The 24,958-nt window shown below is 46.4% G+C and overlaps 1 protein-coding gene across 3 annotated transcripts in view; it reads left to right on the top strand.

The window, feature by feature from the left end:
- The window catches only part of LOC147610756 (uncharacterized), a 53,265-nt gene that overhangs the window by 17,721 nt on the left and 10,586 nt on the right, over positions 1 to 24,958 (top strand). The window contains exons 2-5 of one of the 3 annotated variants that reach the window (XM_086785245.1): positions 5,360 to 6,677; positions 6,786 to 6,873; positions 6,983 to 7,131; positions 7,469 to 7,559. In XM_086785245.1, coding sequence (XP_086641371.1) covers positions 5,569 to 6,677; positions 6,786 to 6,873; positions 6,983 to 7,131; positions 7,469 to 7,559 — 1,437 coding nt within the window. In that variant the 5' untranslated portion in view covers positions 5,360 to 5,568. Of the gene's footprint in view, positions 1 to 5,244; positions 6,678 to 6,785; positions 6,874 to 6,982; positions 7,132 to 7,468; positions 7,560 to 24,958 lie in introns of all 3 variants that reach the window. The other 2 variants (XM_086785243.1, XM_086785244.1) reach the window with 2 other exon arrangements.

The following is a 24,958-nucleotide window of genomic DNA, read 5'->3' as shown; positions in this document are numbered from 1 at the left end:
GGACAAGAAAGGGCAGTTTTTGTATGGCCTTGACACGCAAATCCAATGGGAGATGCGTATGTTTAGGCCAGCCACTTTTGAAGACGCACTCTCGCTTGCGTAGAGTGCAGAAATGAAACACAATGGTGGCAAGCCCAAGACTTCCCAGCTGGCTTCTCCCAGGGCTACCGTCTCGGGGGGCAAAAGCCAGAACCAAACGGGGTCTTCCCCAGGTCAGAGCCCGAGAGCCTCTGGCTCCAAGAACTCGAACAGTGCGTCTAAGCTTACTCTAGACCAGAAAGCGGAGGCAGGCAAGACAGGTGGCAAGTTGAGTGCTGAGGAGCTTTCTCAGTACAAGAAGGAGAGTAGATGTTTCTTTTGTCATATAAAAGGACATACTTCTCGGGATTGTCCGAAGAAGCCTCCAAAGCCCGCCGCCGCCGCCTCCACAGCTTCCGTGGTGAGCTTAGCTCCCACACAGACCCCAGCGGCTACCCCTAGTTCTTCAAACCCCGGTGCTTCAGTTGGAGCAATTATTAGCCGGGAGCTCGAAGATAAGCAGAAGGGTGCCCATGACCAAGAGTATGAGCGCAATGAATTGCTAGGAGGATGTGGTCACGGAACATGCCGCTAGGCATGCCCGTTTCGAGCTGACTTCGGTGGACAAACAGGTTGAGGGTTTTAGCACAGGCATGACAACGAGCGTCAAGTATGAAGCTCTAGGTGCTAAGTTAGTGATTCAGGGCATAGAGTTTGTGCGTGACTTTATGGTTGTCCCTCTTGTAGGAGCAGACATAATTTTGGGTATTCAGTGGTTTCACAAGTTTCTGCCTGATGTCAAGTGGAACAAGCACACGTTCCAGATCAATCGGAATGTGTCGAAACGCACTGGTGACCATTAAGTGTGAGCCAGGAATTCCGAACTTTCCGCTCATAAGCCACTTGCAGGCTGAGCGAGCAGTCCGGAAAGGCGCACAGTGTGCGATGATTTACCAACCCCAACCTGGCATCCCAAATACCTAGGAGTGCATCCTCTATTGATCCAAGTAAAACGAAGCTCTACAGCCCAAGCAATTCTCGGTGAGTCACTAATCCAAAAACCAACAGATTTGTGCCAATTAATGAGTGTCCTTGTTGCCAAACAAAACTCTTCCAGTGCTTCCAGGAAGGAACATAAGCATATGTGTGAGGCCTCCAAGAACATTGCTGTGTCATCTACTAACTTAGAGTCAACCAGCTCCTCTCGACTACGAAGAGGCAACCTCAATCCAAAAATACCAGCAGTGGAGCGGAGGAAGATGCTCATGGTCTCTGCAACTATGATATATAATAATGGGGCTAAAGGGCAACCTTGCCGTACTGAGTGAGAAATCTGAAACCGCTCTCCTCTATCACCGCAAGCGAGCACACTACTGTGGGCATCACGATACATGCATGAAACTCCCTTGATCCATCTTTGAGAGAAACCCATATGGCTAAGAGTACCCTCAAGGAAGTCCCAATCCACTCTATCATAGGCCTTCACAAAATCCAAGAGCAGAATGGCTAAGGGCTGATTGCTCGCTTTGGCCCATTCCACGGCCTCCCAAAATTAGAAAATGTTATCAAAGATGCTCCTTCTGTGTTAGAATCCATTCTGAGTATCATGAATGACATCCTACAAAATTGGCTGCAATCTGATGCTCACAACCGTAGCAAGAATCTTATATGATGAGTCCCAAGAAAGTGCAAAGTTTTACCGACAAGCTTGTGAAGACCTAGATTACCGAAGGGAACAACGTGAAGAAGAAGCAAGACAAGGAGAAGAGAAGTATTGGAAAGAAATAAAGCAGCTTTTTCCCATGATGAATCGAAGTACTCCAGTGGAACCAAGTGTGGTGAGGTTAGGTCTCTCTCTCCTTCTCTTTTGTGTCTTGCAAAGTTTTGATCGGCGTCAATCAAGCATGTGCTTAACAGTGATCTATATTTAAGTCTCACTCATGTGACATTGCTATCAGAGCATAGGTTCATCCTAGATGGAGTATGTGCATTTTGAATTATGGTATTAGAGCCAATATCTTACACGAAAGGGAGTTGTGGATGTGGTGGTCGTGGGCATGGCTAGGAAGCCATGGATTCTCCGAGGAAGGAAGAAGAAAGCGTGGCTTTTCTTAGTGCACTTGCAAGTTTTGCGGTCCGTTTAGGATCGAAAATAAGATTAGTGATGTTGCATACCGCCTAGAACTTCCTCGAGAAATAATGGTTCATCTTGTCTTTCATGTCAGTAGACTGAAAGCACAGTTATGCGATTCCGACCCGGTTGTTCCTATCCCGGAATTAGTTCGGGAAGAGTGAACTGAGAATATTTTCGAAGACCCTGAAGCGTTTTGGATACCAACGTACTAAGCATTCGAGACGACGTGCTTATGATGAGTACTTGATTAAGTGGAGGGTGAAATCTTAGAGGAAGGCTACGTGGGATTTGTGTAGAATCTCAAAGCCATTTTTCCCCACTTCATAGGTGCAGACTAGCGCAGGGTCAGGTTGGAGGCCGGACATGGGCACCTAGTGGGTAGATATCCCTAACGTGGGAAGAGGCTTATAAGTGGAGGCATAGTTATAAGTAATAATAGGGTTAAAATAAAAGCATTGGGACTAATTATAAATCCCAATGGCCTAATAAGTGAAACTTACGCCCATAAGTTATTACGATTGTTTGGTCTGACACCGTTGAGCATGGCCCACCGAGGATGTTCATCGTGAAACGACACTTGTAGGTGTAGCTTGGTGGTATGGGATGTCACAAAATTCCTTACAGCTTCTATTTTTCTACTGTTCATGTGTGGCATGTGGAGCCTGACATGACATACATGTATGGCTGGTGTAGCCTGACATGGTGTGTCTGTGTGGCATACGGAGCTTGACATGACAGTACATGTATGGCTGGTGTAGCTTGATATGATAGTACATGTGTGGCTTGTGGGGCGTGACATAGTGTACATGTATGGTCCATGGAGCCTGACATGATGAAATTCTTTGGGACTAGCTATTTTGGAAATCTTTTGTAATTATGTTCTGGGAAGGTTCCGGAAGGATCATGAGTCGTGGACATTTTATTGGATACAACTGAGGAGATGGGTGTTTCTTCCAATCTAGCTGCACTCATGTGTGTGCATGACTTTGATTTTATCTTTGGATGACTTGTCTTGTTTGCTTGGACAATGCTTGAGATTTCTACTTGAGTTGTCCATGGGACCGGGGATGCCCGGGCACTCTGTGGACGTGAATGTGCACACGTGTTTGGGACTGACAGGTGGTCTACATGTGTATCCCCAAAAACTCAATTTACAGCTTTATGAGTTCACCACATGCTAATAATTATTGATGTAGGTTCACACTTGACTGGACAACTTATAAGTGAGTACACATTGAGTAGGACTTATTTAATACACGTGGTGGCCAAAACTGGGCACTGGACATTATTTGGGCCTCCTTCAAGTAGGCTCCCCCTTCTGGACCTAAAAAGCACACGTGAGAGCTAAAACTAGCGGAGGAGCTCTAATCTTGAGTAATACTCCAGTTTTATGTTAGGCGCCTACTTTTCCGGATGTATGGGAGCTGGTCGATTGCTTCTACAAGCTATTTACAGCCTTCTATCGTGACAAAAACCTAACAGGTGCATGGGAGCTGTTGGCCGACTTCTCTTGCATGCTCTCCACTGCTGGCCGGCTGATTTACAGCTTGAACAGAGGCTGGACAGAGGATAAAAACAGAGAGGAAGAGCTGGTCGGGGGCATCTAGATAGTTTCTCTTTTGACCGGGGGTTTGCAGGCCTGTGTATAGTTGCTGGTCGCTTTCTTCTGAGGCTACTGAGGGCTGGTTGACTGCTGAAAACAGCCTTTGAAGGCTGGTTGACTTGCTCTATGAGCCAGACAGGAAGAAGACGATGATGTTGAGTTGTCCCGGGCTGATGTGGGAGTGCTATGGGCTGTCCATAGTTGTCTTGCATGTGCTTGATGCTGGGAATGCTCACTTATGCTGAGAATTGTCAGCAAACTTAGTTTATGTTATGTTTTCTTGTTTTCATATTGTATTGGAAGAAACAGGTGTAGCTAGTGGTGGTGAACCTTGGACACCCACAAAGTTGTATTGGAAGCAGACTTCTTTTTGGTAGGGGGTCAGCCCATCTTCTGGCCCCTAGTGTGGTGTACTGTGCAGATTTGTCATCTTGTTTTATTTGGCATGCTTATGTGTATTTTCAGATTTCATGATTGATTAGATTTTCCGTGATCAGTTGCCCTTCCGTTTACATTGGTATCAGAGCTTGGCTTTCTACACAGTTGTGCTTAATATATGCTGGATATGGCTGTAAGGAGAGACATGTTTTGAGAGGGAGCAAGATTTTATTGATCTTGTCCTAGAGGGACAAGGGAGTCATGTTCCTAGAGAGAGCAAGACTTTATTGATCTTGTCTTGGATGGATAAGAGAGGCTTGTTCCTAGAAGAAGCAAGAAGCATATCCTAGAGGGGTAAGATTTATTAACCTTGCAAGTGCAAGAGAGGATCCTTCCTAGGAGCAGCAAGACGTAAGAAAAGGTGAGTACAAAGCTTGTTTCTCTAAGTTGAGGACATGATTGAGGCTTGCTTCTACCTTGCTGAAGGACAAGGAGCCATGAGACTCCAACAAGGCAAAAATGCATGCCTTGACAGTGGGGAAGAGGTCCTCCTTTTATTACAAGGACAACTTGTGAGCCATATTTCAGTTGAGGACAGCTGCTTTCAGAGAGGATGTCACCAAACATCATTAAGACTAAGGTATCACAGCCAATGAAAGACCTTAGAGTGAGGATCGTTGTGTGGGTACTCTTGCTTGATTCTTATTAGTTTAGGCCAAAGATTTTATGGATTAAAAAAAAAAAGATGCTTAAAGGGGAGCATTGTGTTCTTACAAATGGCTTGGTGTCAGGTAACACACACTGTGCACTTTCCTTAATGCCTTGGGCCTCTTTCTTGGCACTTCTTTAACACATTGGCCACCTCCTTTCGAGTTCCAATCTCCTCCTGTCCTTAGGGTTTAACAAAGATGTTATTGCTAGCTTGTTTGTTGAGCTTGATTTAATAAGCAATGATATACTGAAGTATGGTGTTAAGCATTGAGTTAGCCTCTGTTGGTTATTGAACACTAGAGCCTTCACTTTGTAAGAAGTTGTTTATGAAAGTAAGAATCAGTTGTTTTTTGACTGAGAGAATGCTTGGACCTAAGCAGAATCAGTTGTTTTTTGACAGAGAGAATGCTTGGACGTAAGCTATCATTCCATTCATAGGCAAGCGCATCAAACTCTCACTGGATTAGTTTTAAGGCAAGCTTGATTGCTATGGTTCTTAATACACATCAGAGCAGATTTTTCTTTGATTCAGGTAATAATCGAAGAGGGCAGAGTTCTCATTGATTCGGGTAATAATCTAAGAGGGCAGAGTTCTCTTTGATTCGGGTAATAATCTAAGAGTTTTCTTCAAAGGGAACAAGCGAAATCTTGACATCTATCTGCCTTCTATCCCCTTAGAAGCTAGTGGGAATGCAGAAGTCCATATAGCGGCAAGGTATTGAGAATGGAAGCAGGAAGAATCAGTGCTAATCAGGAGCTTGGACTAGCTGCATATCAAGGGAGAATGGTTGCGGAGGTTTTGACTTGTGTTAACAATTTACATAACAGATGCGATACGATTGAAGACGGGACTGCTATTTTGGGATGTGCAGCATTTTGCTCTGGTCTTCATAGCACAGATAGTGGGTCACACAGTTTACTTGAAGGTTATTCATATCCTGATAGATTGGTGAGTGCTGTGGGGGGTCAAAGTTTTCTTGAAATAATAGAAAGTTCTCAAGCTGGCAGCAGCCAGTACCACAGCCAGTACCAGACACTGAATACATCCAGCCAAAAGCTTCCTTTGGAATTTGATAGAAAGCGCCGCAGAAAGGGGACACATGGGGTCCTGGAAGTAGAGAATTCAAAGAAGAGGAGAAAGACAGCACATACAGAGAGGATCTCGAATGCCATAGATGAATCTCAAACATTAGTTAACATGTCAGAAAATGCAGTAAATGTCCCTGCTCAGTGGCAAGGGGAAGCAGAAAAAGCAAGAATAAAGAGGCTCAGAAAAAAAAAAGATGCTCTAATTGTAGTCAAGTCGGTAGAACCGAGTCTACTCTCTAGGGCAGCACCATCAAGTTTTGTGGATGAAGGCATTGACACAGAAGCAGCAGCTCTTGAATGGGAGCAGTGTGTCTCACTATTGAAGAGCTACGGTATCCTGAGGAACCCCGAGTTTATTACTACTCAGACCTTGCCTCATTGTGTAACCCATCCTGGGTATGTTGGGGATGGATTGTTGTCAAAGTTGTGCAAAACATGCGGAACACCTGAAGATCCGAACAACACTGTCATCTGTGATGACTGTCAAGAGGCTTTCCACCTGTCTTGCTGCCTCCCCCGTATGAGCGTTAAGTATTTCAAACGAGAAGACTACTGGTTCTGCGTCTCGTGCAAAAAACAGAAGAAGAAGATGGGCTCAAAGTTGACAGAAGAAAGCTCATCTAAAGGCAACCGTAGCTCCATAGGGTTTTCATGTCACATTTCAAAAACACGATTGGGCCCTGCGCATCAGGCTGATGTCCCCTTGTGGCAAGGGAGGGTTGAGGGGGATGATCTGGAACGGCGGTAAGACCCTTGGCACATTTCTATCTTGTTTCAATTTTTAATAAATAGGCATGATTTTTTTAAACACACTCATATACACAAGTGTTGATTCCTGTGGCTCTATAATAGTGCTGTAGGCTATATAGGTATGGAAATACCCCTCTTACAAGAGCAAAAAGATGCAGAGAAGGACCACCTATTAAAAACATTTGAAGATGTAAGGTTTTGTGACAAGTAGCTTACTGTAGACATATCTTTTAAGCGAGCTTGTCCATTTTTCCCTTCTTTATTTTGGGTTTCGATGTTTTCTTTTTCTTTTTCTGCAGAAAGTTCAATCACTATGCTGGTTACCTGCTGAAAGGCTTCCAAATGGAACATTAGAAAATTGGCTCAAGTGTAATAATGTTGTTGTGGGAGCCTTCAAAGACTCGGATGCTCGAAAACACAACCAAGTGGTTTGTGGAAAATGGCGAAGGTATTTTTATGATGCACATAGACAAAAAAGAAAAAAGAAAAAAGAAAAAAGAAAAGATGAAGACGAATACAAGTAATAAATAAATAAACAAGAAAATATAGATATAGGCATAGATATAATTATAAATATATGTTTATAGATAGACACATAGATACATCTGCACATGCATATGTTTGTCTATGCACTCTTGCATTTGGAGCTTAACTAGTTCATTGCTGTATGTTGAATGTTTTATGCTTATGATGCTTCAGTGAAGTCTACACGTAGAAAAGATTAAGTTGTTCGATCTTATTCCCTGAATTTGAATACTTTGCTTATCTAGGACTGTTGCTTGTAGGGCCCCTCTCTATGTTGAGCAATCCGATGATTGGGAATGCTTTTGTGCCATACAGTGGGATCCTCTTCATGCTGATTGTGCTATACCGCAAGTAAGTGTCTAACCTGTCCGTTCCAATTGTAGCATGTACATCAAAGCAAAGCCAACTCTACTTGGGAGGTTTCTAAAATGCTCTATACAACTATCAAGTTTGTTGTTTTTTTTCAAGATTTTTAATGGTGTGTATGAACCTAGTTGTAAGGATGGGTTTTCAGGTGAGTTTTCTCCTCCTTTTTTGGGTGGGTGTGTGTGTGTGTGTGTGTGTGTGTGTGTGTGAATGGGAGCCAGGAGGGAAGATATGCACACCGGCATGTAGTGGGATCTACATCTAGTGATGACAACCTGCAATGCTGGGTTGAGGACAGGTCAAAGCATTGCAGCATGCTGTTTCTAGACTGTGTGCTGTTAGTGGGTGTCTGGCTTTGGGTTTGACGGGTTTGGTCTTAACTACAGCTTCAGTCTTGACTTAATTAATAGATTGAAGTAGAAAGATTGAGATCTAGAGCTCCCCGTGCGCTGTGCCTCTTTCCTCCATCCAGCCCTCCTCCAGCTTGCTCCCTCATGCTGTGCCTCCTCCCGCTTCCCTCCTGCCTGCCTTGGTGATGCTCTGCATGTGGATGTACATGCATCGCAGTCTCTTTGCAGTGGTGACCATGTTCCATCCCCTGTAGTAGTTTCTGCCCCTTACTTGCACAGTTCAAACATTTGAGAGGTGCCAGAGATATGAAACTAGGTCAGGTGCCAGATGTCTCATGGAATGTGCGGGTCTTGGTGGTATTCTTCCTTGCTGCCGGAAGCAGTTCATTTAGGAAGCAGCTTCAGTCTGCAGTCATGGAAGGTCCTATGGACATCGTGCTATTGTACAGACTTGCTTGTGGTTAGATATGGGAAGATCTTATCTTAGCACACCTTCTGGTCAGGTGCTGATGGGACCGAAGGTGGTGTATGTATATCGGTCATTATGCCTTCCAGAGCATAGTGGGTCATTCTTATGCAGGATGGGATGAAACTTGGCATTTTGAATGTGTATGCCCCTAATTTTAGAGGGGAGATGATATCTTATGCCATCACGGACTCGCTCCCTCAAGTAGACCATCGAATTGTTGGAGGGGACTTCAACATGGTTGAGCAACTTGCTACCAAAAAAGGGAGACATGACGGCATTGTTCACCCATTAGAGAGGGCAACTTTTGAAAGATTTATTCAGTCCCTACATGGTAGGGAGAGAATTAATCTTTATTCTCTCCCTACATGGTATGGATGTCATCCTCCAACCAACAGTCCCTACATGGTAGGGACTGTTGGTTGGAGGATGACATCCATAGGACTCGCTCCTCTTCTCCTAGACCAATCGAAGGACAGAGCTGGTTATGCACTCATAATGCCTGGCACCTCAAAATAAGACCATTGCGGTTGTACTATGCATCAGAGATCCAGGGAGTCAGAGTTCTCCCTGTGTGCGTACTGCCTACTCTTTTTACTCAGATGTAGAGCTTTCACGAAAGGTAGTGGATGTTGTAACCCCATTTAGATACTCTTTGCCACATACGAGAGTGAAGAATAAGTGTCATACAAAGGCACTATAAAAGTTGTAACAGTTATGAGAAATCTAGCCACACACAAACTCATTTAGTTAAGTAAAGAGTTTTGGGTGTCCAAGTGTGAATAATGGCCAATTGTATATAAGGCATTATCTCATAATGAATGGACACAATCCCCCTTTGTGATAAATGTATTCTCTAGTTTTCTACTTGCTCTTGGGGTGTGTGGAGAGAGAGAGAGAAAGAAAAGAAAGAAAGTTGTATTAACGTCTTCGAAAGGCAAAAATGACCTATGAGGCCAAAATCTTACATCATGTCCATGGAATACATCAGCATGGTATTGAAAGTAAGACTAAAAGAAAATATCTGTGAAAAAAACAAAGAGCCTTAGGCTCTCGCATCAGCCAAGAATATCTCGCATAGGGCGGTGCAACATGGTACCCAATGTAGTGAGGCTGAAAGGGCAGGGAAAATGGTACGGTGATGGGAAATGATGGCTCTTATCTTCCTGAGGTGACGTGAGCATGGGTGGCGGCCACTATGTCGGGATCATCGGGCTTTGCATAGCTCGGTGGCTCTGTCTAATGCCACTCCTCTCGACCGGGCTCTTGCATCAGCCTGGAGGTCGGGGGGAGTGGGTGGATCTACTCTCGGGGATCTAGCCTAGAAGAAGTCAGGGAGAACTCTGTGTTGGTCCTCGGGTGGGTGCAGCTGATCTGGGCTGCAGTAGGGATTCCCTGTGTCTACGGAGCGTATCTCTGGTCTGGAAAATCCATGATCCTAGAGAGTGGTCCAAATCCCTCTTGAAGGAGGCAGTGGAACCTCCCCTTGATCTCATAGTATATTGGGCATCTGCATATATAATGAGCCTCTGTATGGCAAAGCTGGCATGTCTTGTCCTCTAGTGCAGTTGCTCTTGGCCCATATCTAGCTGTCTCCACTCTCAATTGGTGGGATGAGGTGTGGATCTGTCCAATCGCACACTGCACCTCGAATGAGAGATGCGTATCCATGTAGGTCGGGTGTATGATGAAGCCGTCCTCTGTCATGTGAAGAAGATGGTCTTTGTAGAAAGCCATCTTCGTCCCTAGGGGTTGGAAGGGTGGATGCCAGGTCCTTTGAGTATCCAATCTCACAATGTCCTTCCTGATCACCCTGTTCAGTTCTGTGCGGCTGAGAGAAAAGGAGGGGGCCTCTATGCTGTAATGAAACGGTGGGAGTGCCCCCATCTGCATGCCATGCATACCAAACCAAGTGCTCACTTGTGCATACCAACACTGCGTGTCTCCATCAAGTGCCAGCTGTTTGGAGGACTCTAGGGCAAGCCGGGGCTATCTATCTAGTGGGAGCTCCCATAATATGTGCTAGTATTTCACTGTCTGGAAAAGAGCCTCTGTCACGATAGGGGTAGCCCCCATCTCCGCTCGCATAATCTCATGAGGCACTGAAGGCTTACTCTTGATCTTGTGCGAGAGCATCATCACTAGTGGCCTCTCCATCGGCTTCCACCCATCATATACCTCTCTTGTATCTCTTAGAGGTGACTCCCTTCTCCATCCCCTCGTGTGGTACAAACTGGGACCCCAAATGGGAGCTCCATACAATAATGCAGGTGTGACTAATTTGTTGAACAGCCAGAGCTTCATCCTTGGCTCATGAAACTGTATCTGTGAGCCTCTCAAGTGAGTCCAGAGCTGCATACCCTTGCATCAATCTGATTTCGGCTGCCTTCCGCATAGAGAACCAAGGCCCAGAAAAAGTGATTGCAAGAGGGCCACATACACCAGGGGCTGCCCACTAGATGTACACTGAGGTGCGGATCTGCCTACCCATTGTGGGGATGTGTTAAAGATCATAACCTTGGTCTTCCCAAGGTTCACCGTGAGGTCTCGATCCTTGCAAAAAGCCCGTAATGCATCCAAGTGCCTATGAGCCCCTCAGGTGAATCAAAGATAAGACAATGTCATCTGCATACAATAAGATAGGTGTGAAGACTTTTGCCAATTGTGCTCCTGGTCCTCCCTGTCTATCGATGTAGTTAGATATCTCATCGATCTCAGATGGTGAAGGCGTGGTAAGGTAGGTGGATGAGTGGTATACTAGAGTGTGGCATGTGAGGGAGAAGGCTAGCCACACCAATGGGGCAGGGCGAGATGGTAAAGTTTGAAATGAGCAGTATCAATGAGAGAGATCCCATCAAGTAGTCCATTGTACTGGCTCCATGTTTGAAGGGGTAGCAGGTGAAGGAGCTGGAACCAGGCCACAGGGCTAGGCCATTGTAAATGACTAGTCCATGTGCAGGTCACCATGTCCTGTGATGTCTGCTCCAGATCGGTGCCCATAATGTCTATCTCCTGATATATGGGATCATCTATCTCGAAGAGGGGTGCTTGTGCACTGGCAGTACGGGCATTGAAGTCTCCAGCAAGGAGGATATCCCCTGGTTTTGAGAATCTCATAATATCATCATATAGTGGCAGGTATGGGGACTCCCCACTAGTGGCATATTTGGATGTAGATGGTGCAAAGTAGCAGACCGCAAGGTAGGTGCTACAGGCTTTCGGTGTACTGATCCTCTCCCATATGAATTGTGCATCCTCATCCCGTCTGATCACCTGTATCACATGCTGTAGCTCCTCGTAGAGTATGGCCACTCCCCCCGAGCCTCTAGTGCCTCCTATTGTACGGGATTGTGGACGGACTCCCATCTATATCCCCTCACCTCAGGTAGCCGGCTTCTCTGGCACTGGTGTGTCTGTGTAAAGGATCATGTCATGCCCTCTAAATGTGTCCTCAAACAAACCTGCATCTGTCCACAGAGCTCCATCGCAGTTCCAGACCGCAATCTCTAGTGTGGTCCCACAGGTCACGCACCGTCATGTAGAGCGCCGCTTCTTGATAATCACCCACCCATCTCTGTATACTGCCCACTTCCTGGATTTCCCGGGCCTCCATCACTTGTACCATTCCCGCCCGTCTGTGCTCCACCTGCATGGGTGTGAGGTCATCTCCTAGGTAGATCTTGGTTCCTTTCAGTGTGGCCCTCTTTTGCAAGAGGGCTGTGCATGTTTTTCCATCTTTAATTTGTTTGCATAAGGCTTCACCATCCTCCATTGGTGAGCCTTCTACCTTCAGCCTTGTGATCCTCACATTGAGGGCTTTCTGCTTGTGGCGCTTGTCCTCCTCAAGCATGGCTGTCATGATAGTGTGGTGTTGGGGGTTGGGGCTGATTTTTGCTTCTTGACAACCTCTGTCCATTCCTACCCCACCTCCTGTTTGATGACATCTTCCCATCTCTTCCGAGTTCCTTGTGTTCACGAGGCGTTAGTGGAGTTGGTTTCTGAAGCCTTCAACCTCTGAAAGTAGAGACGGGCTGATTTACCCCTCTTCCTTTTTAAGATCTTGAATTGCTTCCGTGAATTTCTGGGCCTCTTCTTTATGCTCTTGGGAGGCTTGTTTGAGAGCTGAAATCTCTCGCTCAAGGGTTTCCACGTGCTTGCCATGTTGTTCCCTGATCTTTGCCCTCTCCTCTTGGAGCTCAGTTGTCTCTTTTTCCCGTTGGTCATCCTGGAACACCAAGATGTCCTTGATGGTCTTTAGCACATCTTTGGTAAGTTTTCCCTGGCTGTTGGGTTCTGAACTGGCGTTTGCTTGGGCGTCCAGCTTGTCCATCGCTTTCTTTAAATCTCCCTGTAATCCCTCCCATTTGTTGGACCAAGTCATGATCTTGTGTGTCCTTCGTCTGTGCAATGCACAAAGTTGAGGGGGGGAGGCCTTTCACATTTTGCAGCTCAAAGAGAATCCCCTTGGAGCCGATAGGGGTTGCCGTGTTGCCTTGGAGAGAGAGAGAGAGAGAGAGAGAGAGAGAGAGAGAGAAGATATATTAACGTCTATGGAAGGCCAGATTGGCCTATGAGACAAATCTGTATACAACAACTCCATGTCCTGAGTATCATGGAAAGAAAAACTGAGTATCATGAGAGATCGTATTAACGTCTACTAGAGGCCAAATTGGCCTATGAGACAAAACAAATGCACAAAATGTATCCATATCCTATGAATGTCATGGATAAGAAAAAAAAAGTTACAGTGAATATAAAAGTATAAAAAGAGAGAGAGAGAGAGAGAAAGAAAGAAAGAAAGATTTTATTAACGTCTTCCAAAAGACCGAACTCGGCCTATGAGACAAATCGGAGTACCTGTATGGGGTATCCTCTGTCATCCCAACAAAATGAAAAAGTATTGAATAAAAAAGCTGAATCTGGGTGTGCAGGGGATGGAGCTCTACTACTAGGAGAATGCAAAGCTATATGCATGGAGTATACAATCATGATATGCAACCTAGCTAGCTCCATCCTGTACCATACTGGGGGTATAAAATGGTATACATCAGTGAAGGGGGTGTCCACAGCTCCGTGAAGCACATGCCTGGGTGTGCTCTGAAGCGAGCCAGTCGCTCCGCACCCTCTCTGTGAAACTGAGCTCTGATCTCTGTCATCTCTCTCTGGTATACGCGTGGTGTCCGAAAGCCAGGTGTCCTCTGTCTCCTGCGGGCTCTAAGTGTCTCTGCTCTCTGGAGAGTAATTTCCTGCCGTGTAGGGGCTGGGAGGGGGATGGATCTCTGAAAAAATGTAGTAATCTGTGTCTGTCGCCCCCCCTCTGGAGCTGACTGAGCCTGTAATAATGTCTCTCTGTGGCGCTGTATGTCTAGAATGTATCTCCCCGGTATGCGCTGGTCTGCTGCCTCAAAGATCTGGCGTAGGGAATGTGGCTCTCTGAATAAAATGGGATATCTCTCTCTGATGGCTGTATATGCTCTGCATCTGCATACATAATGCTCCTCACTTTCCACCTCCTCTCTGCACAATCTGCATACCCTCTCCTCTCGGGGGATCCGTGCTGCTCTGCCAGTCTCAATCTCCAATCGGTGTGATGAAACTCTGAGCTGACCAATAGCCACTCGGGAGCTGTGTGGTAAAAAGCCCTTCATGTATCTAGGCCTCTCTATAAATCCATCATCAGTGATACTCATGAAGTGATCTCTGTAGTAAAGCATCTTCGGTGGAAGAGGCGGTGTAGGCGATATCCATGTCTCTCGTGTATAGAGCTGCCATAGATCTTGTCTCAATACTATGTTCCTCTCACTATGAGAGAGACGGATATGTGGTGTATCCCTGTCATACTGGAATGGTGGTAGATGATCCATGTCTAGGCCATGCTGTGAGAACCAATGTGTGACCTGTGCATACCATGATCCTCTGTCTCCTGCCTCAGCCAACCGTCTAGATGCCTCAAAAGCTCTGTATGATAATCTGTCCTGTGGCATCTCTCTGAATCTGTCTAGCAGGCATATAGTCTGAAATATGGCCTCTACCATCATAGGAGGCGCAGCAAACTCTGCTCAGATAATGTCATGAGGTACTGACGGTTTGCTGCGTATCATGCGTGCCATCATGAGGGCATGTGGTCTCTCTATCTGTGTCCACCAATGAGAGAGAGAGAGAGAGACATAAATGAAATGAAATGAACTGTTATACTAACGTCTTCAAAAGGCCAAAGTGACGTATGAGACCAAAGTTACAACCATGTGACATTTGATACACTGTCTGGAAAAGAAAAGAAAGAACTGAAGGTAAGTATCTAGCCCTACAATACATCAGTGGGGAGCATACGGAAGCAGCAACTAGGGAGAGTGGGAAGCTAATGCTACTAGTCAAAATGGGGTACATGAGTACATGGATACATGAATACATGAATATGGGGGAGTACAAAAGTGACAGGGAGTGGTAATCATCCTAGGAGCTCTAGCATGGGTCTCTGTCGGATGGCGTGGATATCTGCCATAGTGAGATGCCTGGTCGGACGAGCCCGATGCCTCGCAATGATGCTGTGAATCCTCCGGTGTAGGCACCGTCTCCGATGTGAGGATCTGTGAACCCTCGGGCGTTTGGATTTGCCCAACTGGATAGCTCTCTCAACTAGAGTTCCACGGGGTGCCTATTGTGCTGGGCTGTTGGCTGTGTGTCCTCCCGGGTAGTCTCTCTAAAGAAGTCAGTAATCTGTCTCTGTGTGGACTCCCTGCCAGTCGGGCGTCTGCTCTTGATAATGGACTCTCTGAGCTTGCAGATCTCCAGGAGATAAAAACCCAAGCATCTCTGATAACAATAGTCCATGACTCTAGCCAGTGGTCCAAATCCCTCTCTGAAAAGGCAATGGTAGCGCCCTCGAATCTCATAATATGCTGTGCAGCGACAGATGTCGTGCTCCTCTGTCTCTGGCTCTATCCAACAAATCTGACAAATCCTGTCCCCTGGAGGTATGCCTCTAAATCTGCCTGTCTCTATCTCTAACTGATGTGAAGAGGTGCGGATCTGCCCAATGGCGCACCTCAATCCATGAGACAGATGGGTATCCATGTAGCTCGGTCTAAGTATAAAGCCATCCTCAGTGGTGCGGAGAAGATGGTCTCTATAGAAAGCCATCTTCGTCCCCAACTCCTGTGAGGGCTCTAGCCATGTCAGTGTCCAAATGAATGAGGTCCTGTCTGATGACTCTACTAATCTCAGAATGTGTCAAGGTGAGAGAGGGTGCCTCCAGAGAGTACTGGAAGGGTGGAAGTCTGTCTAAACTGAACCCATGGAGCTCAAACCAGGATGCTATCTGCACATACCAACATGAAGTGTCTCCCTCCATGGCTAGCTGATGAGAGGACTCTAAAGCAAGTCGTGCATACCGGTGTCGGGGAAGCTCCGAGGTGCTATGAATGAAGGACACTGATCTGGCAAGAGCCTCGACTACGATCGGTGGTGCTCCCATCTCGGCTGTGATAATCTCATGGGGTACCGAGGCCTTAGCTTGAATCATCGTGGAGATCATGGACACAAGTGGTCTCTCCATCGATCTCCATCCATCGTATGTGCGTCTTGATCGACTGTGACGATCTAGGGTAGGCTCCCAGATCTGTACTCCATATAGCATCGTCGATGTGACTAGCGTGTCAAAAAGCCACAGCTTAGTGCATGGCTCCTGAAATTGTACCTGTGAGCACATCCTCTCTAGACCTCCTAGTGCTGCATATCCTCTAGTCAGTTTGGCCTCTGTTGTCCCCCTCATGGAAAATGTGGACCTAGTGAAGCGGGCGGTGGGCGGTGCCCGGGGCACTAGGGCCTTTGACACACTTGTTGATACCATCAATGCATATTAAAACATTTAAACATAGCCACAACCTTAACACATATCCATCATCACTTTGCATAAAACATAAAAGCGATGAAACATCCACAAATGCTGAAAATGGAGCTTGCACATGTGACACCACATAGAGGCCGGAATGGGCCGACGCCCCCCCCCCCCCCCCCGTTGGAGTATTTTATTACCCAAGGAGAATAATATCATGTACAAGCTTTGAGAGCCTTACTCTCCCCACGGGAGATGCCGGATTATCCATATACAAATTCCATAACACAGCCCAACACGAGGCAACCAAGCCGGAACATAGGCTGTAGAAATGCCGAGCCAACAACACAATCCATATACCTCCGTGTGGGTATTGATTCTTCCCCAAAAAACCATGGGTCTTCATGCAATAGAGCTGGTACAGCAAGTACAACTCTCCATTCAGCCGATACAGTAGGTACAATGGCTGGTACAGCCGGTACAATGGTTGGTACAGTAGGTACAGTGGCTGGTACAGCCGGTACAATGGGTGGTACAAGTACAAGGATTGGTACAGCCAGTACAATGGCTGGTACAACAGGTACAAAGGCTAGTACAACAAGTACAATGGCTAGAAATCATAATAAATGATTAAATACCCTTGCCTTCAGTATTTCTTCGCGAAGGAAGCCTCCAAAACAGTCCCCAACAGCCGGTATTCTTCATGGGCAACCTTCAAGTGAGAGAGAAAGAGAGTAGCCATCATTAGGGCAGCCTGTAACGGTGGTAGAGGCTAGTGTGCAGCAAGAGAGTGTCACCAATTGGCCGACCATTTGGTCCATCTCCAGTTTTTGTGTCTCGTTCACTTGAGGCCAAGCCGGTGTCTCATGTGAAGAGGCCAGTATTTTTGCTTGACATGGACGGGAGCCAGACTGGTGCCACCCGTGTATGACCTGGACTGTGTTCTATCCATGGGATTGTCACGCCATGGAAGAGCCAGTATTCGTGCCGTGTCTTGCCTATGGGACTGTTACTCCATAGGGAGTCTCGTGCCTGGAACTGTCTTACCTATGGGACTGTCACTCCATAGGAAGACTTGGATTTATGTTTTACGTCGTGCCATTTTTGTGCCCGACAGATATTTTGTACTTGTTCCATGAACGGGAGATATGTCTATGATACTGTTTGCACATGCACTCATGTTTTGCATGTTTTAAATTGTTTTCGCATGACTTGTATTTTTGTGTTTGCCTGCTTGACGTGTTACTTACTGAGCGGGGACGCTTGCCAGTGAGTCGTGAAGTTTACTCTGTCTTCTGACGAGTTTTGTTGCATGTGAACAGGTGGTAAGTGTGGTTTAATAATTTTATTTCTAACCCTTTGTTTTATAAGGTTGAATGTTCACATCCACTTAAAAGTGGGCACCCACATAGGGGCCAAGGTGGGGAGCCACACTTAACTTGTGTGTGTGTGGGGGTGGGTGCATGGTCACCTACCCACACCACCATGGAACTGGCCGCCCACATGCAAACATGGGGAGCCAGCCAACTCGAGTCGTGCAACTCCCTCTCCAACATCTACAAAAGAAGCACCACGACCATCCTTCCTGACACATGATTGTGCGCCTCCATCCCCATCAGGTTTGCTGCGCTCCACCTCTTGCAGACGGCTGTACCTATTCTCACAGGCGGTTGTCTGTCAGGCTGCGCATACTCCTCCTCCAGCAGACGGCTGCACATCAGCTGCGCTTCTGCTCCTCTCAGGCTGCGCATGCTTTACCTTTTCAGCTGACGGCTGCACACAGCAGACGGCTGTGGCCTATGTACGTGGCTGTGCTTATTCTCCAGCAAGCTGCTCTCTGCACTACAAGCAGGGCAGGCTAGGCGACTCCTACAACCAGGCGGCTGCTTCTGCTCTTCTCAGGTGGCTGCATCGCCAGGCGGCAGCAGCCAGGCGGTTACTCCTCTTTAGGCTGCGCCTCATCCACCTCTACAGCCAACGGCTGCACAGCAGGCGGCTGTGTGTCATCTCCAGCAGGTGGCTCCACCTATAGTTGGCGGCTGCGCCTACTCTACTTCCTCCCGTACAGTTTGCTGTATCTACAGCTGGTGGCTGCGCTGCCTCTCATACAGCCCACTGTATATCCATCTAATGCGGCTGCTCCATCTCCTTTTTGCAAGAGGTTGCACTTCCTTTCCATTGGCGGCTACAAGTGGATTTTGCACCTCCTTGGTGGCTACACCTTCTACATAGGTAGCTCCTCCTCCTCTTCGACAGGCTGTTGTGTCTTGGTGTCCTCCACTAGTAGCTGCACACAGGCACACACATCCGGGTATTGGTCTTCCATCTGCAAGCTACAAGTAAGTGAATTTCAGATTTAAGTAAAGAACTTTGTGGTAAATCTGATAAGGGATTCTCTCCACGGCAGCACCCGTTCGGTGCCGGGTAGTCCAAGCTCTTGGAGAACCACGGTCCAAAGGTGCTGAGATCGGGAGAGCCAGGCGTTAGTACGGGAGCGCCTGTTTGTGCGTGGTCCTGGAACACCAGTGGGGCGCTCTCCGCGGAGTCCAGTGAAGGCACAGGACTGTAGAGACTGGACCACTCAAGTGGTCACTCTACTTCGAGCCTCTTGTTTGGTACTGTATTCATTTGTACATGGACATCATCTGGTTCTTTGAATCCATGGAGCATTGTATTTGTTAAATACTCCCAATAATATATCATATATTGAGGGGGGGGGGGTCGGCCCGTTCGGGCCCTAGTGCTGGTGTCCATCTATTTCATTTCATTTCATTTCAAATTCTAGTTGTTATTAAGTTGTCCATTTCAAATTGTGATATTAAGTTGTGCTATTACGCGTGTGGGTGTCCAACGGAGTCTATTCCCACTATATATATATATATATATATATATATATATATATATATATATATATATATATATATATATATATGTCACCAATTGGCCGACCATTTGGTCCATCTCCAGTTTTTGTGTCTCGTTCACTTGAAGCCAGGCCGGTGTCTCATGTGAAGAGGCCAGTATTTTTGCTTGACATGGACGGGAGCCAGACTGGTGCCACCCGTGTGTTAGCAGGAAGGTGTCGTATGGACGGGAGCCAGACTGGTGCCACCCGTGTATGACCTGGACTGTGTTCTATCCATGGGATTGTCACGCCATGGAAGAGCCAGTATTCGTGCCGTGTCTTGCCTATGGGACTGTCACTCCATAGGCAGGCTCGTGCCTGGAACTGTGCCTTATCTATGGGACTGTCACTCCATAGGAAGACCAGGATTTATGTTTTACGTCGTGCCATTTTTGTGCCTGACAGATATTTTGTACTTGTTCCATGAACGGGAGATATGTCCATGATACTGTTTGCACATGCACTCATGTTTTGCATGTTTTAAACTGTTTTCGCATGACTTGTATTTTTGTGTTTGCCTGCTTGACGTGTTACTTACTGAGCGTGGACGCTTGCTAGTGAGTCGTGAAGTTTGCTCTGTCTTCTGACGAGTTTTGTTGCATGTGAACAGGTGGTAAGTGTGGTTTAATAATTTTATTTCTAACCCTTTGTTTTATAAGGTTGAATGTTCACATCCACTTAAAAGTGGGCACCCACATAGGGGCCAAGGTGGGGAGCCACACTTAACTTGTGTGTGTGTGGGGGTGGGTGCATGGTCACCTACCCACACCACCATGGAACTGGCCGCCCACATGCAAACATGGGGAGCCAGCCAACTCTAGTCGTGCAACTCCCTCTCCAACATCTACAAAAGAAGCACCACGACCATCCTTCCTGACACATGATTGTGCGCCTCCATCCCCATCAGGTTTGCTGCGCTCCACCTCTTGCAGACGGCTGTACCTATTCTCACAGGCGGTTGTCTGTCAGGCTGCGCATACTCCTCCTCCAGCAGACGGCTGCACATCAGTTGCGCTTCTGCTCCTCTCAGGCTGCACATGCTTTACCTTTTCAGCTGACGGTTGCACACAGCAGGCGGCTGTGGCCTATGAACGTGGCTGTGCTTATTCTCCAGCAAGCTGCTCTCTGCACTACAAGCAGGGCAGGCTGCAGCCAGGCGACTCCTACAACCAGGTGGTTGCTTCTGCTCTTCTCAGGTGGCTGCATCGCCAAGCGGCAGCAGCCAGGCAGTTACTCCTCTTCAGGCTGCGCCTCATCCACCTCTACAGCCAACGGCTGCACAGCAGGCGGCTGTGTGTCATCTCCAGCAAGTGGCTCCACCTATAGTTGGCGGCTGCGCCTACTCTACTTTCTCCCGTACAGTTTGCTGTACCAACAGTTGGTGGCTGCGCTGCCTCTCATACAGCCCACTGTATATCCATCTCCAGCGGCTGCTCCTCTTCTCCATACAAGCGGCTGTACCGTCTACAAGGTGGTTGCACTTGCTCAGCAGCCAGGTTGTTACACCTCCTATCCATAGACGGCTACCGGTGGCTTTGCACCTTCTTCAGGTGGTTACGCCTCTCACAGCAAGTTGCTCTCCTCAACCTCCTCGACAGGCTGCTGTGTCTCGGTGTCTCTCTTAAGTAGCTGCACACAGACACCTCGGGTATTGGTATTCCATCTGCAAGCTACAAGTAAGTGAATTCAGATTTAAGTAAAGAACTTTGTGATAAATCCGATAAGGAATTCTCTCTACGGCAACACCCGTTCGGTGCCGGGTAGTCCAAGCTCTTGGAGAACCACGGTCCAAAGGTGCTGATATCGGGAGAGCTAGGCGTTAGTATGGGAGCGCCTGTTTGTGCGTGGTCCTGGAACACCAGTGGGGCGCTCTCCGCGGAGTCCAGTGAAGGCACAGGACCGTAGAGACTGGACCACTCAAGTGGTCGCTCTACTTCGGATGTCGACTTCGAGCCTTTTGTTTGGTACTGTATTCATTTGTACATGGATATCATCTGGTTCTTAAAAATATCCCAACTGGTAGACATTCTGTCATAGGCTTTTTGCCAACTCTTGGTATCTGCTCAATTCCAGATGTAATGACGCGAACAGAATTTCCATCGGAGTCGGGCCAAAAATAGCAACTCTCCTAAATTTTAGGAGTGTGGTCCTTTGTATTCTAGGATAATTCCCCATTCCAAAAGCTTGTACTTTCCAAATATTTAGACATCCTGGAGTCCACCAGATCCCTTTCATACTGGTAAATGTCCAGGCTGGTGACATCCTCCCCAGCTTCTTAAAAGTTGTCTGCAACTTTAAGCTTCAAGCCATATATTCAAGATATAATCATGTCCCATCGAGTGGGCGAGACGAGACAGTCTCAAAAATCCAATATAACTGAAGAATCCATGTCCCAAAGATCGGTGAGACTAAATAAGTCTCCATAATACCAATATCAAAATCATGTCCCAAAATAAATGGGCGAGAATTCCATGGAAGATATGCTAGACACAGGCACAAGAGCCAATTGTGTCTCAATCACCAATATCAATGAGATAATCATATGCCAATGAAAATCACCAACCAGGTGCTAAGACACTTAAATAAGTGCCATGCACAAGAAACTAGTGCCTCGCACAGAAACATGTGCTATGCACACAAACTGGTGCCATTCAAGAGCACAAACCATGGTGACAGAAAAGCTGGTTCTCCATAGTTCTAGCAATCCTTTCTTCCAATCCCAATAGTTCCCATGTTCTCCCATACAATCCCAACTCTAATCAACAAGCATGGTGTGGAAACAATGAAACACTCACTCCACAATCGCAACACGAATCCACGTGTATGGTGGAGTGTTGATTGAATTGCCCTCTCACAATCCCAACATGAATCCACATGCATGGTGAGATGAACAATGAAACTCTTGGCCTCTGTATGGGGAGATAGTGATTCTAATATGGCTGAAAAAATAATCCATGTCCCAAGTAAATGGGTGAGACAAAACAGTCCCATAAGTCCAGATATCATAATCATGTCCCAAGTAAATGGACGAGACAAAATAAGTCTCTTGCCAACAAGGCGTCAGTCCACATGACCCTTGGCATAGACATAAGTTCCGTGCCAACGAGGCGTCATGTCCACTTTACCACTTGCACTCCGTGTTGGTACTCTGACCACACACCTTGGATGAGAGGTGGGCTCAAGTAACAAGATAAAACAATCACTCGTAGGCATAGATAGCCTGGTGCTCCATAAGCATTTCTGCTACACATAGTTTATAGGCATTTCGGCCACCAACTCACACTACCCTCTCAAGTGTCCATGTTCCCTTCCATCTGCTCTCTATTGTTCCACCCACACATGGTAGAAACAATCTTCAAGAGAGCACGTAGGACGAGAACACTACACAGGGTATGTTGTGCTTGTCACTACCCTTTGAAGTGCCCATGTTCCCTTCCATCTGCTCTCTATTGTTCCACCCACACATGGTAGAAACAATCTTCAAGAGAGCACGTAGGACAAGAGAACACTACACAAGGTATGTGAACCATGAGTTCCATAAGTCCAATGCATCCCAAATAAAGGGAGCCATAAAGAATAATCCATCCCAATAAAAGGGAGTCATAAACCTGAGGATGGATCCAAATCCCTAGAAAAGAAGACCAGGAATCCATAGACCTGTATACCATAATCCTTGTATACCATAACTCTTACCACCTACTCCGTGCTAACCACACACCTTGGAGTAGAGGTGGACTTTATTCATAAAAGCATCATATCCATGAGATAACCAAAGATTTCTTCTCTATAAACTCGGACATATTCGTCCATAGAAATTGCTTGTGAAGCCCAATATCTATATAAATCTCGTCCAAGAAAGAAATCTCCATAGATATAATCCATCCCAATAAAGGGAGCCATATACAATGTTTCCTTGAAACTATCTCAAGGCAAACAACACCACTTTTCTCCTTGCATGGCTATACAAGGGTTAGTGAACATCAAAAACAATTCATAGCAAAAGCACTAACTTTGCAAACTCAAAGTATACTTAGCTTTTCTTTGCCAAGTTGGTCATGAAGCCAAAAGAAATATCTCGTCACCATATCCTTAAGATATCCTGAGATATATTTCCATATAGCTTGCTTGTAAGCTTGATAATATAATCCACAATATCCATATGGAAAGAGTGCTAAACATGTGCACAGAAAGCCAACTCCACACTTCCAAGATAAAATTTTGTGAATTCATAAATCCTTAGGTCAACAAGTTGTCTGTTGCTCATGCTCTTGCTTCATAAGCTATGAATCGGCTGGCCATGCTTAACAGCAATGATGGTAAGTGTGGTTCCCACTTGAGATCTTTTCTCTTCCTTATTGATAGAAGGAAGCCTCCGCTTCCAAGAAAGCCTATGCTCTGAGACCAATGTAACTCGCGGGCGGTGGGCTGTGCCCAGGGGACTAGGGCCTTTGACACACTTGTTGATACCATCAATGCATATTAAAACATTTAAACATAGCCACAGCCTTAACACATATCCATCATCACTTTGCATAAAACATAAAAGCGATAAAACATCCACAAATGCTGAAAATGGAGCTTGCACACGTGACACCACATAGAGGCCGGAATGGGCCGACCCCCCCCCCCCCCCTCGGAGTATTTTATTACCCAAGGAGAATAATATCATGTACAAGCTTTGAGGGCCTTACTCTCCCCACGGGAGATGCCGGATTATCCATATACAAATGCCATAACACAGCCCAACACGAGGCAACCAAGCCGGAACATAGGTTGTAGAAATGCCGAGCCAACAACATAATCCATATACCTCCGTGTGGGTACTGATTCTTCCCCAAAAAACCATGGGTCTTCATGCAATAGAGCTGGTACAGCAAGTACAACTCTCCATTCAGCTGGTATAGCAGGTACAATGGTTGGTACAGCCGGTACAATGATTGGTACAGTAGGTACAATGGCTGGTACAGTCGGTACAATGGGTGGTACAGCAAGTACAACAAGTACAAGGATTGGTACAGCCAGTACAATGGCTGGTATAGCAGGTACAAAGGCTGGTACAACAAGTACAATGGCTAGAAATCATAATAAATGATTAAATACCCTTGCCTTCAGTATTTCTTCGCGAAGGAAGCCTCCAAAACAGTCCCCAACAGTCGGTATTCTTCATGGGCAGCCTTCAAGTGAGAGAGAAAGAGAGTAGCCATCATTAGGGCAACCTGTAACGGTGGTAGAGGCTAGTGTGCAGCAAGAGAGCCTCTATTAATGAAGAGAGTGTTACTTCATGCATGGTGCAAGTTGAGGAATTTTATCCATGTTAGAAATAATCCCTTGGCTGGAAAGGTGTATGTGATGCTTGTTGGTTATTAGGGTTTAATCACAATGTTAAACAAGAGTGATTAGAAGAGGGGCACGAGCCTTGGGTAGATAGAGCCCACAAATGTTCAAGTGCATAGTGTTACTTCATGCTTGGTGCAAGTTGAGGGATTTTATCTATGTTAGAATTAATCCCTTGGCTAGAAAGGTGAATGTGATGCTTGTTGGTTATTAGGGTTTAATCACAATGTTGAACAAGCAATGCCACATGTCAAACTATGAAGCCAAGCGTCCCTAAGAGGTGTCACCTACATACGGCATTGCTTACATAAGATCCTCTTAAGAGGAGGTTTCCACACACAAAAGAATCCACACACTAGCAGTTGTTCGTGCACACTAGAACCGCTTAATTTAAAGCCTAAGCTTACACATACTAGAGTGCTAGTTTACATAACCACCTAGCACTTCTTTATTTCCACATTAGTCACTAATTAATATTTAACATCCCTTGCCCCC

The sequence above is a fragment of the Cibotium barometz genome, chromosome 48, assembly GCF_041138505.1.
Source record: "Cibotium barometz isolate CiBa-2024 chromosome 48, ASM4113850v1, whole genome shotgun sequence".
NCBI classification, from domain to species: domain Eukaryota; kingdom Viridiplantae; phylum Streptophyta; class Polypodiopsida; order Cyatheales; family Cibotiaceae; genus Cibotium; species Cibotium barometz.
This window is presented reverse-complemented; position numbering and strand designations above follow the sequence as displayed.